Raw genomic sequence first — 18,697 nt, forward strand, 5'->3', positions numbered from 1 at the left:
GGATCTCCAGAGCTCCAGACCAGCAAACTGCAAAAACTTTTTTTCTTTAACAACACAACACTTTAACAACACTTTAACAACACAATAATGTAATCTACGATCTAAGTTTCAAAGACAAACATGTTGGGAAACTTGTTTAGTCAGCCACCTGATTCGAAAAACAAAATACCTAAATGCTCCTCTGTGCAGGTTAAATAATAAGTCAGCTGTAATTAAACACCTCTAAATGTAACAATGCAAAACAGAAAGAAGCAGCATGGTGGTGGTTTTTAAAACTTTTAAAACTACGGTACGGCATCACTAACCATACATCTGTTTAGGTTCATCTCATCTCGCATCAACCTGATGGATTTTTCTTTGTATTAATAGAGAAACTGATCAAAAAGTAAGAAACAGAAGCAGAACGAAAGTACCACAGAGTCGAACATTCACAAACATATTCACGTGCGTACACATTCACACACTGTCTATGATTTGTTTTTCTGCTTGTCTCAGTTTTATTTATGATTTGTGGCATATAGACAACTCATTCTGTGCACCTCGTCTCAGCTATGTTAACTGTACTATCTCTGTCATCGATTGCTTTCTGCACAGCCAAACATAAACACCAAGAAGAAAACAAGCGAACTACCGGAATACAAAGGAAGAAATTACACCATGATGCACAATAGACCCGTCCGACTGGACACCCCGGTGCTGCCGGGATGATGTCGGGAATGCACAGATCTATCAAAGGAAACAAACAGACGGGGAATCACACGGCACAAAAGCTTCAGAGTTTCAGCGATTTTCTTTTGTGTGAAAATGTTTAAATAAATCATGAACCACATTTCTGAGCCACTCTCAGGCCCTGTTTACCGTGGTCACTGATATGTAGGAATACCCTTTTGATAAAGGAGTAGGACTGGATCAGTTTAGTCTGAGAAATGTGATTTTTAAAGTTACTGCAAACTGTAATCACTAAAAGTATTCTTTAAAAAAAAAAAAAAAGCAAACTAAATACCTTAAAAGAACTGCAATGTTATATTATAGAGATGATAAAGGTTCATTAGCCTTACATGTAATATAGCCTAATAGGGACATCTAGTGGCTAAAACTTGTCAAATCTGCTTCATGAGTTACGTGAATGATTCCTAATCCAATACAACAAATAAGGCTTTAGAAAACAGCACACACAGCAGAATGATATTCATTTTTATTCCGTTTCAACTCTACAGGCGGAGAAAAATGACAGAATTACAGAGATATTCTTGAAGGTGCAGTTAGGAAAGAAAGTAAATCCACCTGCTGGTGTTTGGTTTCTTCCAGTCTGATCCGTCTGCCACACTTTTAGACAAAGAAAAAGCCGAGCTCAGAGGTGGCAATGCAAGAAAAAAGGCAGCTCTGGTGCGCAGTCAGCTGTAGCCTCTAATAGGGGATTGGTCCATAGTAGGCAGTGTAGGCGGCGATGATGCCGTTTATGTCCATCATGTGCTCACAAGCCACGTTGGCCTCACACACTTCTCTCAGGCTGAATGGAGGAGAGAGGACACACACACGGTTACTTATGATGTTTCATACCTTCATGAAAACTTTCCATATCCAACCCAACCCTATTAAAGATAAGAACATGTCTAAAAACATGCAGCAATAAGGTTTGTAGATAAGGTGTGAGATACCTCTCCAGCTGTACCAAGGATAACTGTCCAGCAGCTCTCTTCTGCCTCACCACCGTGGAGGCCTGCTCCCTCTCCACAAACAAACCTGCACATCACAGTCATAAGACATCTGTCAACCTGCTGTTGTTTATGAATTTTTTTTTTTTTTTTTAAAGATCAGTATAGCATAAAAACAAAAAAGTCATAGAGAAAAAACAACAAACAACAAAAAACAAGAGTATAGAATATTTTTTGCAAAAAGTCATTCATCATTCTTGGTATATCATTTCACTCATGCAGTGCCTGAAAGTTCGAACCCCTTCTCCATTAAACTCTGGACGAATAAACTAATATTAATCATACCCTCCTCAGCAGGGTTGTCACCAGCAGGCTGAGGGTCGGTGGCAGCATCTATCAAACAGAAGGGGAAAAATAAGAACAGACTAACTTTAAAAAACTAATTTAGTTTAAAGGTTTAAGGTTAAAAAATTACATTGCAAATATTGCTACAGCTCTTACCCGAAGCGACACACATAACTACCAAGAAGCAGAGAGCCAGGATAGCCACGGTCTTCATCTTTTCTTTCTTTTTCAGCCTTCAGTTTAAGGGAAAATGGCCCGAGCTGTATCACTCACTCTCTCCGTCTTTCCTTCTCTTAGACATATATATGTAAAAACACACTCTGTTTATAGATGTAGCCCTTGTGTGACATGGATATGTGATTGGTTAGGGAATCATGTATCACACACCCACACAGATGCAGAAATACACACCTCTGCAAAAATGAAGTATATATATATGTATGTGTAAAAAAAGAAAGAAAGAAAAGGGCATCCACACTCACAGCGTTGCAGAATAAGGGGTCCAAAAGGTGGGCAATGTTTTAAAGCATAGGTGAGGAGCCACAAATATATGCCACTGGAAGGATCTTTCAATCAACATTATTTTACAGCTTCATTTGACCTACTTACCAGATTTGTGTTAAGAATCACAGTTTCCTTTTCCTCATCTTTGCAAAATTTGCAGTCATCTCTGTTAAAATAAAAAACAAACAAAAAGGAGACAAAAAACAGAAAGAATGAAATCAAATCAAATCACTGTCACCGATATCTCATCATAGTAATGATCGTAGTAATATAAAATTTAATGAACTCTTTCAGGAAAGCAGCTCGGACAGGTCAGACTTTTAAAGCGCCCACACACTTGTACATTTAGTTCAGTAAGTGCATGAGGCAGAGAAAAACCATGGCTTACTCACTAAAAAGGAAAAACCACTGTCCCACATTATGCTGCATTATTTTAATCTGAGGGCTTTCTTTTTATTGCAAACCACAGTGATTTCCTACATAGAGAAAGCAACATTTAGAAACAACCATGTTTGTTTGAAGCTTTGTAGACGGGCCATTTAAATGTGCACAGATATTTTTACCACAACAAGTGGGTGGTTCGACAGTTAAGCAAAGGAAAGCTGCATGATGTCGAGTGGAACATGTCGTTTGATTTTTAATTAAAACACAACTTCCCACAAGCAAAGTGCCTAATACTCTCATGCCACTCCTAAAATGTAATCCTTTTGTGGGGTACACATCAAACATCTTTTGTTTCAAGCAGACACTGCAGGATTACCTGTGGTTCGGCAGCTCCTCTCTTGATGTCATACGATATTAGCAGGGTGGGCAGAACATTCACACTGTTGGGGGATCCTCATATACCAGGGTTATAGTTGTGGGTTGGTGCTATCATAGCTTTGCAGAGCAGATCTACATGCTGTAGCTCTGTAGGAGCCTCTAGGAGGCAGTGTGAAAAATATGTGGCATAACCTGTAAGAGGTGAAAGTCAAGTGAAAAAGTGTTAAAATCAATCTGTCTGCTGTAGGCATCGTCTATGTTTCTCACACTGCTTTTTTTTTTTTAATGTTCTGCATGTCTTCCTCTTTGTGGTGATATACCACTCCAGTTTAACTAACCTTTCAATAAATAGTCATCCTACACATAGCATCATCACAACTTGGCTGTGTTTTGTTCTAAGGTGTGAAAAAAAGAAGGCAACCAAACCAAAAACAAGGTATGGGTCCTCACCAGGGGTCAAGGGTGAAACCACAATGAGCGTTTGCTTAGCGTCTGAGGAACTGCTGGGATTTGAACATGCTGGGTACCATGACTGGAATCACTGAGAACTTACACAGATGTTATGCACTGTTAGTTTTGTCAGATTATTGCATGCAAGCACTTGGCATTGTTTGCTTACCAAAATTATGTGCTCTGCAACACGAGTGCAGAACCAAAAATCCTACATCAAATTAGCCTCCAGCTTTAACATAGGCAAACATAGCCTTCTTTAACTGGTCTCAGCTGTGCTGGCTTGTTAACTGCTGACTGTGTTCAGCTGTTGGTGTACCTTGCTAAACAGTTCACTACCTAGAACCTTCAGGGAAGTTGTACCTGGAAAACTTGCGTTGGCACCAGACCAGGTGATGTGGATAGGAAAACAGCTTTGACACTTTGCTATTACATAAAACTGAAAAAGAAAATGTGTTTCCACTAACACTTGCAATGCATAATTACAAACATGCACACAAAGTACACTCACAGAGACCACAGTTACAAAAGTAGACCACATGTCTTAGGAGGTAGAGAGAAAGAGGAGAGTGACTTGCATCCATCCACTCAATGTCCTCCTCAGTCATACGTCTCACCACGACTGCTGCAGAAATGATAGTAGTTGACTGAATTTAACTGAAAAATTAAACGCAGCTTGCACTTCAGTAACTTATCAGCAATGTGGTTGTTTTTCACATCCTTGGAAACAATGGCAGCTGTTTTCCATTCGTGAACTAGAGCCTTGTTGATCAAATCTTGGTATTTGGCTTTCTTCAGGTGGCGAGAGATAACTAACCCGCCCTCCCAGGTCATTTCAAGTTCAGTTATTAAGATTTTTTTGTGCTTCAGGACCATAGAATCAAGTTTAATCAGAGGAAGGTCACAGAGATCTTTCTGTCCTCCTCAGGTCAACTCGCATTTTTCCAGTCACAAGTTTAGAAAGGACGACATTGATCTGTTGTTTCTTGCCTTTGACCCTCTGTAGGCTGTCTGTGTCCACTTGCACATTTTTGTAAGGACCATATCGTGCCTCCAGCTGTAACAGCTGTTTTAAGAGATCTAGTCGTGGTACCCTGGATTACCTCCAAGGTTAGCGATCACATGGTAGTTTAATGGTGTACTAGAAATCATAATGTCAATGCTCTACTGAATACCGTCCCAGTAACACAAACATATCATTTTTATTTTCAAAGCTGAGCCTTTTAAGTTCACTTTGTGACATGGATGCCCTTTGTTGCCATTTCTAACTAGAGATTTCGAAGCTGGACCGGTCCGGACAGTAGTAGAGCATATGGGTTGTAATTTCACAGTCTGGGTCAATGCTGGTGCCTTTTGTCTCGTTTCAGTGACAGACTACAAGGATTTACCCTCAGGACAATTATAATTATACACTTTCGTGGCCATGTGGTAGCACAGACAGACAAACATCCAGTATAACTGTCATTTTACTTCTACAGCATTTTGACATCTGCCATGTGCTGAGCTGTCCTTGTGTCTGTCTGCACATGTGCAGTACATTCTTCTCAAGACTGCAAGAGACCAGACACCGACAGTGCATACTGAAATCACAATGTAACTCCTCAACAAGTCAGTTGTGTAACAACACATTCAGTCAGGTTCTGTAGAGCTTTTTAGATACTTGTACTTGATTTCTTCCCATTTTACTGCACTATGTACTTCTGCTGCACTACATTACTGTACTTTGTTTTATAGAAGAACTCACCAGATTTACATTTGAATTCTAAACCATGTGATAAACACTAGAATAACCAAGTGGTTTCCAGTATTTATAGACTGTTTGTGTTAAAGTGGGCTTCTTACATTTATATAATTTCCTTGGGGATTAATAAAGTATTCTGATTCTTGTAATGTGTCTCATATTTATGCACAAGGCCGTATTTAACTTTCCTAATGCTTCTTAAGCACTCCCAAATATTGTTATATTACATATAACATCTGGCATATATTGAAAAACACTGAGAATCCCCAAAGTTCTCACAAACTCATGTGGCAAGCAAATTGCAAAAACAGGATTAAGACCAAACCCATTAAAAGTCATTATATTTGTTTATTGACAGCATAAGTAAGTGGAGATTGTAAGAAATGGTTAGCGGAAAGTGAGCCAAACGCTTCACTCGAGCATATCCCGTAAAGCTCATAAATGCTGGGATCATGCAGTGATACTTGATAAAAGTCATCCTGAGATTACACAAGAAACAGGCTGTAAATTTCTACATGAATATAATGATGGGCTGCTGTGTGATTTGAGCCACATTGACTGGAAGTTCTGGTGTTTATATATAAAAAACAGTTTTCTTGCCAAAAGAGCCCACAAAAACAATTACATAAATTATCTAAAAACTGATGATATGTGGACTAAAGGACCAGATGATAATGAGACTTTTGCATGTGAGGTCCAGTTTAGTATCGGCGAGTCACAGCAGGCCGCCGTGGTTGACTTCTAGCGCCAAAGTATCTGTTGTAGGCCTGCTGGGCGCCGTGGCGATAGGCATAGAAGCGGCAGGGGGAGTAGTCCTCGCAGATCTCTGCGCGTCTTTCTGCTGGAGACTTGAATGTCCTGGGAATTAAAACAAGAAGGTTTTCAAAATGAAGAAAAGTAGAGGAACTCTAAACAGAAATGAATTTAAAAATTCTCTTTTATCCTGCACTCCAGGCTCTGTGTTTGTGTCTGTGGATTCTTGAAGCACATGTAGATGTTTAATGGTCCAATTAGGCTTTGTCTTAATGAGGCACAGTGCCGTATATGTATGGCAAGCATGCATTTTCTGTGGGTTTGTGGTTTTAAACATGCAGGAGATAAAGTGCTCTGCATTGCATGCCTGCCCATGATTTTAGGTTTTACCTCCTGATGTTGTAACTGCCGAAGCCATTCCCTCTGGATGGGATGTATATGTTGCCTCTCTGTGGTGGGATGAATGAGTTGGCTCGGTTTGGAGGCACAAACAAATCTGAAACCACAAAACTTTACTAGTGGGAAAATTTGATTTCAATCAGCATCTGGCATGCCGGTCATGCAGCAGATCAGGTGAAACAAGGGCTGAGGGCATGTTAGTAAAGACTAAATGAGGATTAAATACATCACATTTGTTATAATGGCATGCATGTTTTTCCAGAACCGAGAAACAACATTTCAGTCACCTTCAGTGGATTCTGTGCTTTCATGAGACTCTACGGGAAAAACATGGAATCGGGTTAATCATAAATGATGAATGTCTTATTACATTTTGTTATATTGCAGGTTATGAATAAATAATGGCTGCTGAGCGATAGCAAAGTGAGGGCATCTGGGAGGATCTATACCATAGCAGACGCAGAGAGAGACTGCAGCACAGAGTGCCAGAAGACGAAGAAGGCTCCTCATCCTGGGGTTTGTTTATCTGCCTGCCTGCTGAAAACAAAGCAGACAAGTATTTTTGGTAAGTCGTGGTAGTGCTGAAGTAAGAGTTAGATAGGCAGTAGGGAAAAAATAGAAAAAATGAGACAAAATAAGGCAAAGGGAAGGAGGTAGAACACTTTTTGCATTTTGAGGGTGGGTAAACAGACCAAAACCTCAAGCTGGGGTAAAAAGTGACAACATTTCTGTGGGTTTTGTGCAGATAAACAACCAATATATGAAAAACCAATTTAAAAAAATCTCTGTGCATGCTGGCACAGTGCTGCAGATTTTTTTTTAATGGAACAAACACAAAACCACAGATATGAGTCAAAAAGTCTTTTCACTGTGCTGGCCTTAGGTTGAGGCCAATCTGCACCACGCAATGAAACCTCAGGTTGCAAGGAAGAACCGTAAGAGAATAGCTGTGGCCGAGAGGAGCTGCTTAACAGCCAGCGAATGAACAGACTGGAATTATGAAGTTGAGGGTGGCTCGGGGTGTACGCTCACACCGCACGTGTCTACATGTAAACACTCAACGTGTAAGTGTGAGTGACCTGAGGTAGGGTAAGTGCCACCTGTATAAACAGCAGTGCCAGATGTCTGCAGAAAAGCTTTCATCCCCATGTTCTGTTTGTGGGATTTGGATGGAGCGCTTGTTTCAGCAGCGCTCTTTTTCACCATCAATAGCAGCTTTCATTATACATTCAGAAGCACACACACACACTGACACATGATCCCCTCAGGCATATTTGTCTGCGGTGTAAGCCAGACCCACAGTGGGCACAGAAACAGCGAGCCTGGGGCCTAAAGTTCAAAAAGCGACTCCCAAAGACTGGCAAGGATAGCTAAGTGAGTGTGTGTGTGTGTGTGTGTGTGTGTGTGTGTGTGTGTGTGTGTGTGTGTGTGTGTGTGTGTGTGTGTGTGTGTGTGTGTGTCTGTGTGTCTGTGTGTCTGTGTGGTGCTGACAAGAGTGTCTACAGAGTTTAATGCCTGTCTGAGTCTCAATAGGGGTCCTAGTGAAGTCCCAGCTTCCTTCTCTGCAGACAGAATGTGCACACATCATTGGAAAAAGCCAAAGAACCAAGATGAGGGTGTACATTAAAAACTCTTTAACAAAAAGAGAAGGGCCACAGGCCTACTTTTCTATTTTCATTTTGCAGATAATTGAAAAAAAAAGAAGAAGTAAAGTACTATAAAAATAGTCACAAAATAAAAGCTACGTTTGCCTGATTGTGTCCAAAACTCAAAACTTCTCCTACTTTTCACCTGCAAAGAGTTTTAAGAGATCATTTGCTGTAATTTACTTACCTTGAAGGAAAATTATGGAGTGATGGAAACTGTCTCAATACTTTCTCCTCAGGAACATTTCCTAATTCCTCATGGCAAAGCTTTTTATACTCATCTCTGTCCCCCCACCCCTTCATTTTTCTGTCTCCATCCACCTCCCTTTTAGTCCTCGCAATTTCTCCTCCCTTCCCTTACTATCACCCCACACCCACCCACCCACCGTTTTTTCTACCAGTTAATAAGACCGGGGTATTAGCTCACTCTCTCCCCAACTCCTACGCTTTTACCGAAATAAACAGAGCTGCTGGTGATGGCAGGAGAACTGGAGAAAAACAAGCCGGGGGTAAACAGAGAGACAGAGAAGAGGGTGAGGGAAAGGGTGGCACGATGACAACTAAGCTGCTTCATAGCAGGTACATGATAATATTTGCCACTGTTTGCCAGCATGCCTGCATGATATGAGAGATAACAAAAAAGTTCAGACATAACATGAAATGGTTGCAGATTGTGATCTAAATATGTCTCTGAGAGCACAGAAATAGCACATACAACAGTGCTGGTCTTTACTTTAAATCTTCCCGTTGCCAAGCACATTTTTAATAAATGGTTTAAAGGAGAAGCGTTTATGATTGTGGTCAGCAATAACTGTAACTCTTCTTTTGCGCTACCATAAAAGGAGTCCACTGTGTAAACAGATAATAAGTGACACTGAAGTAAAGCACAACTTTAGTAATAGTCAGTGTTTCCCTGCAGAGAAGTCTGAATAAAAAGAAATAAAAACCCACATATATGAATCAATGTGTATGCCCTTAAATCAGCTTGCTGTAGTGCGAGCCATTTGGTGGGGTTTGGATCGTTAAAGTAATAAAGTGAGTAGGTTGTTATCGAGAGCAGACTGGAGATGTTTCAAGGGAAATTTTATGAAAGGAAGCTATTGTATAATAGTGGAAGGGGTTTTCCATCAGAAGGAGAACATGTGGGGCTCTGGGTTAGTGCGAGAGTGTAAGGTATCACACATAAATTTAGTAGAAGTTAAAGACCCTGAGTTTTAAGAAAACATAATTAACTGTGTTTTTGTCTTCAGCCCCTGTCTAAGAATGCTATGGATGTTCCCTTTCATTGTTATGAAAACGGTGCAAAGCATTTTGCTGAAAAAGGACACCAACACAGATTTGCCAAAACTGCAGTTTCTCAAATGCCCACTTGACGGTGGCTCCAGTGTTAAAATGCTAACCTTTACTGCAGAAAAAAGCATGTTCATGAAAACATGTCTTGGTCTCTATATTCAGTTTTACCCTGCTAACAAGTGTGCATTAATTTATTTTATATATTGCCTGTTTTAATATTGTTAAAACTCAAGTTTTACATCATTATAGGCAGTCACTCAAACAGACCTGTATATAAAAGATGGACAACTGTGCTGTGACCCACTGGTTTTGAACTCTGGATTTTGAAGGTGCTCTTCCCATCACGATGTTGGAGTTTTGAAGACAGAAATTCCATATTTGAAAGCTGAAATGTTTGGGGGTGTCAAAATTTGTAGGCTGCATCCTCCCGAGGACCCGGCCTTCGCCGTGTATGTGGGCCAGGTCCTCCAAAAGCCGGGTTGGCCGGAAGTGAGCGGCTGTGAAATTGGACGGTCTAGCATTCAGTTTTGCGTCACTAGCTGTCTCACTGGAGTTTAATAAACTCAGCTGCCTGCTCCTTGCTATCTAAAATATAACAGGAAAGTGGCGTAATATTTGATCATCTCACAGTTCTGTTTAATCAGTTTTCTGTTTGACATTTATTCAGCTGTGATCTCAGCCAAACCGATTTACTCTTGAACAAATAAAACACTGAAAAAAAGCCAAACAATAACATTGTTAAGGTATCGAAGTGACTTATATATCATGTTTAACCTGAGTAGCAAAAGACCGTGGGAGGTCTGAAAACAGTGTGCCGGGAGTTCGCTGTTCTAGCTATTGAGCTGGTGGGTAACAGACATCTCCAAAAACGTCAGAGCACTTTTGCAAATATGTGATGTCTTGATAAATCGAGCAGATATTTGACGTTTACAAAGCTACATTCTCGCCTGAAACATCTTAAAAGTTTATTTTGTGACCCAGAAAGAGTAATAAGAGTAATATTAAAACTAAGTAGCTGCTGCCATTGTTGGAAACTGGAATTGGCTGGCCCACGCTATGAATTCTGGGATATGGTGGGCTACGAAGGATACACCCGACCCAGCCTTTGAATCTGGGGAAAAGGAGGACGCATTTGTTGACTGCATTTAAAGGAGTCTAGGAATTTGGACAGCCTTTGTCGCATTGCTGTGACGTAATCGGCCTCAGGAGGATGCAGCCTATGAATTTGGACATCCCCTTCGTGTATTAGCTAATGCTAGCAAGCTAGGTTAGCATGCTGCATGTAAGATGTAAACAAATTGTTGCTATGTAACAGATGAATGAAGCACTTTCACTCATCAAAACTAACACACAATCATCTGTGATGGTCTGCATCATGCAGTCAGCCATGATACTAACAGTCGTGACAAAGAGATTCAGTTCAGCTGTTAGCTGAGGTGCAGCTTAGCACCACTGATTAGCTCTATCTTTAAACACTGGGAGACTTGTCAGTCCAAATAGCCGCGACCCTAAATCCAGAATCCAAATAGATGAATCAGTTGTTGTGAAGGAGCAAACTATCCACACAGGTAAACCTTTTTTGTAGGCTGAAAACAAGATTATTAATTTTCTAAAGTTGGACATTTTCACATGGGAGTCAATTGGATTTGACTCATTTTAGGAATCAGAAGCTTTTTTTGGCACTTCTGCAATTACTTTATTTTTCAGCCACACAGGCAGCCACTTGACTGGACCTCTCCACTGGGCTTGTGGTATTGGCACCTTTTGGAGTATTTTTAATGCAATTATCTGGTAAAGAATGTGGCCTACTGTGAGGATAATTACACTAGCAGCCCATCCGAAAAGCTGTTGCTTCAGTTTCAGTGGGTGAAAATTTAGTATTTAAGTATTTTATAGCAGTTTGTTTGAACACACCAAGCTAATCAGTAGGTATCTTTGTTAATTTGATGTACCTGTACAGCTCGCAGTGCCGCTTCTAACCAGCCTTTTTGTCTGGCTCCAAAAAGACACCAAGGGCCAATGGAGACCACTAGCTAATGGGTGACTTCACTGTGGCATCACATTGCATCTTTTATATAGTGTATGATCCTATAATCATATAGTTAACACCTGCTCAAGTTCACCTCAGGTGTATTTAAAGCAGGAGCAGGATTTAAATTGATATATAGTGGGCTGGCCAATCTATTAAGAACAGATCATATCTACCGAAGCATTCGTGCATAAGTCGCACTTCATCAGACAGCTCTCCAAAGGCACCTACATTAAAGTTAACATTGCAGTTACACAATACCCCTATAGTGCCTATCTGAGAGTTATGTAACACCACCATCACATTTGACTCAGCCAGAGCTCTCTGTGAATAGCTGAGGTAGAATCCGCCTTCACCAATGATAAACAAATCCAAACAGGAGGTCAGCCTATGCCAGGAACCAGTGCGGCTCAGACAGACAGATAAACATTAAGACAGACATAACAATAGAGATAAGAAGAAGAGGGGTGCTTGGGTTCAAAAAAGCAGAAAGAGAGAAACTGAGTCAGATGGTGCAGGGACAGAGAAAGCACATGTTGCTGTGGTTGGATGTTTTTGGCACTTCGTCTGCAGACACATTCAGTGATGTGGTCATATTAGGCTGTTAACTGTGGAACCGCTGAGCTGCAGCTCCGATCTCTTTCCACACGACAAAAACGAGGGGAATAAAAGTGAATGAGAGGGATTTGTCTTTAGTCTCCATATTTTTAGTTGTTTGCATGTTAAGGGGGGGATTTGGAGATTTTGGAGGTTTGCTAGTTAACAGCTCTAAATTTGCTCTTAAATTTGGAGACGGGCAAAAGGGGATCAGATGGGTGATTGAGATGAGGCGGAGAGGAAAAAAGCTGTCAGATGTTCTCTGTTTTGTTCCAGTCATGCTACCCCAGTGTTTTCTCTCTGACAATTGATAATCCTTTGATAATCTTGTGGTACTTTTCCCTCTTCTTATCTCACTCTCTTTTCTGCAAGTTCCTGTCCTGACCTGTCACCTCCTTGGTCACACCAGGGCACAACAACATCAACAACAAAACACACACTATCTATCTCCAGAGAAATATTTAAATTGCACGTTAGGAGAGCCAGAATCATGTTTTTGTAAGCAGCGAAGTGTGCCAGAGTCCCAGACGCACAAAAACTGGAAAAACAGGATGGGAGTCAACTGGTGGGACTGGTGCATGACTGCTGTGAGTAATACGGTTCACCTGTATGGCACATCTGTGCTTGAACTGGCGATAGTTTGAATTAAATGTGGTTTTAATGAAATCGAGTAGGAGGGAGACACAGAACAAGCTTGAGGGAGGAAAATTTCTGCATCAGACTCAGTTGATTCTGAACATATGATAGCAAGAGACATGTCCGTGCAAGGCGTGCAGGAAACTGGTGGGAGGAAGGAGGAAAGAATGAACGCTCGGCCAAAGGAAATTGAAAGGAAAAAAATAAATAGATTAAATGAAAGAATGAGCGTGGAGTTCATAATTAAGAGAAGGCCACAAATGTGTACGCTAACCAAGTCGTGTCTGCATAAACACATATTGTAACCTAATTGGGCAGGGTTGCATTTCCCTCAGTGGGCGAGCAGGTGAACCTCAGGCTGCTCTGCGGCTCGCTCGGTCAGAGCGGGCAGAGCGCAGGCAAACACTCACTCCATATTTTTGTTCCTGCTATTTTTACCCTTTCCTTCCTTAACGGGCATTGCTGTGATTCACTTTACATTCTGTTTGAAAACAGTAGACACATTAAGGAGTGAGTGACTCACACTGAGTCAATGAAAACATCATGTGATGTAAGCTCATTCCCCGGCCCTACCCGTGGGATGGCCGAGGGATCCGGCCAGACTGGATGAAGGACAGACATTAGTCAGGGCTCTCCTCCTCTGATGGCTGTGAATTTTGCCATGTGAACGTCAACAAAACTTTCTACGGATTTATTGATGTTGCATAATACCGACATCCAGCAGGGCACACACATCTTCAGGTGTGTCAGTTTTTACTGATGATATATATATATATATATATATATATATATATATATATATATAGATAGATAGATATAGATATAGATATATATATATCAGAATCACAACATATTTACAAAGTACAGTGCACATATACTGTTCAGGATCCTGACCCAGCCTCAGAGATCTTGATCCACCAGCATGCCCTGCCTCTATATGCAGCAAAAAAAGAAGAAGAAAAAGAAGTCATTAATATAATATTTTCCTTGCAGCACTGACTTGAATTTAGGTTTAGTACATTGCTGTCATAAAAAAATAGGGGAATCCCAAAGCAATAAAAAAAATACTGAAAAATAAGGCACTGGTGGAGAAAGCTGACTTCTTAAAGTCATAGGACTGCATAGTGCTGGCTGGTTTTGGTGCATCTGAATGTCTGTATGGATCTGAAGCAGGAGAAAGTAGCAGGTTATGGAGGGGGTGGGGGGGTGGGGTGTGTGTGAAGTGTTTGTTTTAAAGGACTTACTCCTGCCTTTCCATTACTATATATTCAGTGGACACTTCATTAGGTACACTTTGCAGGTAGAGTTTGGACCCACTTTGGCTTCAATCAGACAGCTGTGATTATAAAGGGATGGACATAACAAACCTGAGGGGAGCTGTGGTGATGGCACTATGGGGTTCAAAGTGTGACAAGTAAACATTCTCCTCAGGCTGAACCACAAGGCAGGCTGGATCCATGCTTTCATGTCGTTTGTGCAAAATGACTCCATCCGAATGTTCATCATACCAGGCAGGTTACAACGTGCTTATTGTCCAATTTTGGTGAGCCTTTTTGAATTATAGCCTCAGTTTGCTGTTCTTAGGTGGCAGGAGCATCACCCAGTGTGGTCTTCTGCTGCTGTAGCTCATCTGCCCTGAGTTGTTGCCATGTGACTGGCTGATTAGCCCTTACCCTCCATGCAACAGCCCTGCTCCGCTCCTGAAACCTGAAGTAGAAAAACTATATACACCAGCTGCTTTCTTGAACCTCTGTCAGCGTGCTTCATGGGATATTTACAGTAGACTGCTGTTTTTCTCATATTAATGCTTAACAAAGAACCAAATGAGCATATTCCCCTAAATGTCTTTGAATTTCACCTTTGTATCTCTAAAAATTACACATGAGCTAAAAAGCTAATCATAGGTTCTGACTTTCCTTTCCTGCACCTGCCTATATCTATGATGCCAACCAGTGCTAATGATGAAGACAGTGTAATCGAAGATGTATGATGCATTTCTCTGTCTAAATCAGTATTTAAGGTGGGCTTCAGGGTTGCAAACTGCAAATGAGGCATTATATTTATGCTCTCATAATCAGGATGTCCTTCTCTCAAACACTGGAATCACAGTTGAACTCCAAAACAAAAATCATGTTTCCTGCTTCAAGCTAAAAGGTGGAGAAATGAGAGACAGCATGGGGAATCCTGGTGTCTTAGCTCTTGCTCTTCATCTCCTGTAATCTCTCTTATTGCAGGGAGATCACATAAGTACACACAACTCCAATTAGGAAATAGTTTACCTTGATACCAGAGCATAGCATCAGGTTGAGTCCTGCATAATTTGGGGCTTTAATCTCTGGTGAGGGGTCGGTTTCACAGATAGTTGCATAACAGGTTTTTATTTGTGTACCTTGGAAAAAAAAACACTTGGGAAAAAAGGCTATATGTTAGCTTTGGTGTTACATTTATTGCACACAGGCTAAATTGTTGAAATATGTCTTGTTAATAAAGGGGGTCAAATAAGGAAACTTGCTTATGCATGCTTCTGTGCATCTAACTGTGTGGGAGCGCATGTTTCTGTTTCTGCAGAACTGTGCATCGTCTGGGTCTAGTTCTCATAAGAGCACCATCCAGCTTTTTCCCTTTTATGCGCTGTTTACTTTAGTATCCCACTCCACCAGAGACACACACTCTGCCGTGGAGCCAAGTCCAACAAACAGACCTGCGGGGTTTGTGACCAGCATCCACCCAGCCTGCGAAGAAGTTCACACGTAAATCCACCGAACGACAGACACCACAAAGCGATCGCAGACTGTGGCTCTGTAAGCAATGTGAGAGAATGCCATGAGCATTTTGCCCTAAGCCCATGGAGGAATTTTCTCAACCAAGATGAGACAGTGATTGTTATGCATGACCACGAACGCCCTAAATGCAACAATCTGCTCGGCATCTCTTAAGTAACAAGCAACTTCTCTTGTCTCATCTTTCTGCCTCTTTCCTCCTGCTTCTACCTGCCTTTCTTGCGGCCACACATTCCACTTCTCTTACACACTTTTCTTATCAGGTTGTCTGCCATTTTTTTTAGAAAAATGTCAAATGGTCCCAGTTGCCACTGTTGCTCTGCATCCTCCCCTCTTGGCTCTGTGTTCCTGCTAATTATCCAAAGCTGAATTCTTGGACTGTACATTGGTACATGGGGGTTCTGAAATAGAACTTTACACATGACCTTCAAGCTGTCCCCCATCAATCAAAGTATATAACTATGCAGAAACATTCATATGAAATGTTTGGGAATGTTTGTTGGCCTAGAGACCTATTGGTGACAGGACAACCTCCCGTTGTTAGGGAAAAATGGGATTCCTGACTTGGTTGGTGAGTGATTGCTCGCTGTCTCAGGGTGAAAACAGTCACAAAAAGGTGCAGTTGCTTTTGTCGCTGCAGATATTTATTCATTTTAATGCACCACATAGAACTAGACTATTTAATGTATTTTTCGAACTAAGTTGGCTATTGCAGAAACGCTCAGACAGAGCTTCAGAAACCAGTGGATGGTTTCAAAGTAGTTGCAGCCATCTTTTACATCCTCTTTGTCTTGAAACCAATTTGTTTCAAAACATACAACTTTTACTCTGAAAGTAAACGTCTCGGGTTCTGGTTTACATCACGCTCTTCACAGTTTTACTACAGCTAAGTGAATTTTTGCTTCGTGTTTGCAGACATGTTGGTATCTTCCATGTAAATTATGATGGTGGCGATCTGCTACTCACCAAAGCAGTTGCAATTAGGTTTTTGGTACAGCACGATGTATGCAACCAATTTGCATAGAATTGGCAAGCAACATCCCATAACCACTTGCCAAGGTAATGGTTACAGACTGGTCTCTAGACCTGCGTTACTGGGACTAACATGCTTTTTAGGTGATCGCAGGTCTAATCTCTATAATTAATTGCTGTTGCCAGTGTTCATGTGACGGCACCATACTACCATAGCAATTTGTTATCTTGCTTCCTTCTGTTGCTGTACTTTTTCTTTTATTCACCCTCTGATATTTCAGCTTCATTTAATCGCCTGATTTTGTTAGGCATGCTCTCTCATTCTCCTCGCCAGTAACTTTGTGTCTGCTCTCTTTATCTGTCCTTTTCACCCCAGCTTTCTATCTTTTCTCTTTCCCTTCGTGGCAGCAAGGCTCGGTTACTGTAATCACATGCATGCAGCCACTAACACAACAGGCCAAGCAGTAAACCGGTACTTCGTCTGCAAAGGACTTGTGACACGCATGCAGCTACTGGCACAAAGGGTCGAGGATCCATAGCTGGACCTAACAACCTCTGTGAGCTCTTTCAGATGTACATTCCTCTAGCTGTTGTCTTATTTTACATGGACACGCTCAGTGAGGAAAAGTGTACAGCTTCAAACGTCTGCCGATTTAACTTGCTGCGCTTCAAAATGTTCTCATTCACCAAAGTAAGCAAATTGCAGAGTGTGTACTTTGGACTTTTACATTGTTAGAGGGCAGCTTCCTGTGAAGCACTTAAATAAAGCCTTGGGATTTTTTTAAAATTATTAGTATTTTTAATTGAAATAAATTCTAAAATCATGACATCACAATGAGCCACAGATGTCTGAGTTTGGTGCCATCTGGCAAAGGTTAGTGTGCTCACAATCACAGTGAACTAATCTGGTAAACATGAGCTAGTAATCTAAAGTAATCCAGAGAGAGATTGTTCTAGCAAGCAGTGCCAAACCCACAAGCTCGTCATTTTTCTGTCTGGGATAGGATAAGGGGGGGGGGAAGTAATTTGTTCTAATAAACTGTTAACAAAAAAAGCCTCTAAAAGCTTTACTTCCACCATCAAAGCTTAACGTACAAATATTCACCATGGAAGAGCCTTGGTTGTATCAGGAGTCAGGATGTCTAGCATTAGAAAATTACCTTCAAGCAGGGTTAGAGGTCTGAAATATGAAGCAAGAATAGGGGCTTGGCAAGGTAACTTCAGGTATGACCCTGAACTTTCAGCATTATGAAAGTAGTGAAAGCCTCTGGAGAACTTTAAATGGCTAAATTACCTCCTCAACATGTCTTAAATCAGCTGTGTTGGATCAAGGACACATCGAAAACCTGCAGGACACCAGCCCTCGAGGCCTGGAGTTGCCCACCCCTGAGTTAGTAGAAGTAGGGCTGTGGGGGTCACAGCATAAACTCAAAATGCAACTTTATAGCTGTCAGATGAGAAAATAAACAAAGTCCAAAACACAACCTGAAAACAAAAACCAGGGAACCTGGAGCAGGTGAGCACACAGCACTGGGGGACAACACGACACAGAGACAGTTTATACACAAGATAATGAGGCTATGGGGAAAACAGGTGGGAGACACAGCAGGAACAAATCAGGGATAACAAAACAAGGGGAAGTTAAATAAAATGCAAACCACAAGAGACCGCCAAAATAAAACTACTAATCAACTGCACCAAAACAAAGACTTAACAGACAAATTTAACATGGAAAGAGAGAAAGACAACCAATCGTGAGCACAAGGAAATCCAAACAACATTAAGGGAAAACCATGAACATAAACTACTTCCCAAAACCCCAAAAGGTATAATAAACTCTCAAATCTCTGAATCCAAGACTGAGGGACCATAATAGAGATTTGTAGGAGGAGCTTTGGTGCAAGCAAGTTTTAATTAAAAAAAATCTTTAATAGAGACATTAAGTTAAAACAGCAAATCTTTCTCTTTCCTTTCTCACCATCTAAGAGGCTGCAGCTGAAAGAATAAGACAAAAGTGACGTTATTCACATCAAACAACATAACTTGTTCATTTAACATGCAGATCATAGCAGATCCATTTGCTTCATGTCCTAACAAAAGAGCTGCAACTGACAAGTCTGTTAACACAGTCACAG

The 18,697-nt window shown here is 41.1% G+C and overlaps 2 protein-coding genes across 4 annotated transcripts; both read right to left on the minus strand.

Annotated features, from left to right (window-relative positions):
• Positions 1–1,173: 1,173 nt before the first annotated feature.
• On the minus strand, positions 1,174–3,913 carry LOC120742569 (osteocalcin-like). 2 transcript variants are annotated; one of them, XM_040045964.1, is made up of 8 exons: positions 3,886–3,913; positions 3,717–3,814; positions 3,265–3,458; positions 2,610–2,670; positions 2,157–2,299; positions 2,000–2,048; positions 1,659–1,745; positions 1,174–1,510 (listed from the first exon to the last, which is right to left on the minus strand). In XM_040045964.1, exons 5-8 carry the CDS (start codon positions 2,212–2,214, stop codon positions 1,408–1,410), a joined length of 297 nt encoding a protein of 98 aa, XP_039901898.1. In that variant the 5' UTR covers positions 2,215–2,299; positions 2,610–2,670; positions 3,265–3,458; positions 3,717–3,814; positions 3,886–3,913; the 3' UTR covers positions 1,174–1,407. The 2 variants fall into 2 exon arrangements, with proteins under 2 accessions (XP_039901898.1, XP_039901899.1); XM_040045965.1 differs by having other exon boundaries at positions 1,659–1,743; positions 2,001–2,048; positions 2,157–2,292; positions 3,886–3,902.
• Positions 3,914–5,785: 1,872 nt separating this feature from the next.
• Positions 5,786–8,565, minus strand: LOC120742567 (matrix Gla protein). Of its 2 annotated transcripts, none has more exons than XM_040045963.1 (5): positions 8,443–8,565; positions 7,059–7,143; positions 6,897–6,926; positions 6,601–6,706; positions 5,786–6,315 (listed from the first exon to the last, which is right to left on the minus strand). In XM_040045963.1, exons 2-5 carry the CDS (start codon positions 7,117–7,119, stop codon positions 6,159–6,161), a joined length of 354 nt encoding a protein of 117 aa, XP_039901897.1. In that variant the 5' UTR covers positions 7,120–7,143; positions 8,443–8,565; the 3' UTR covers positions 5,786–6,158. The 2 variants fall into 2 exon arrangements, with proteins under 2 accessions (XP_039901897.1, XP_039901895.1); XM_040045961.1 differs by having other exon boundaries at positions 7,059–7,146; positions 8,443–8,564.
• Positions 8,566–18,697: the final 10,132 nt, after the last annotated feature.

Source organism: Simochromis diagramma, unplaced genomic scaffold, assembly GCF_900408965.1.
Source record: "Simochromis diagramma unplaced genomic scaffold, fSimDia1.1 OVJJ01000150.1, whole genome shotgun sequence".
Classification (NCBI taxonomy): Eukaryota; Metazoa; Chordata; class Actinopteri; order Cichliformes; family Cichlidae; genus Simochromis; species Simochromis diagramma.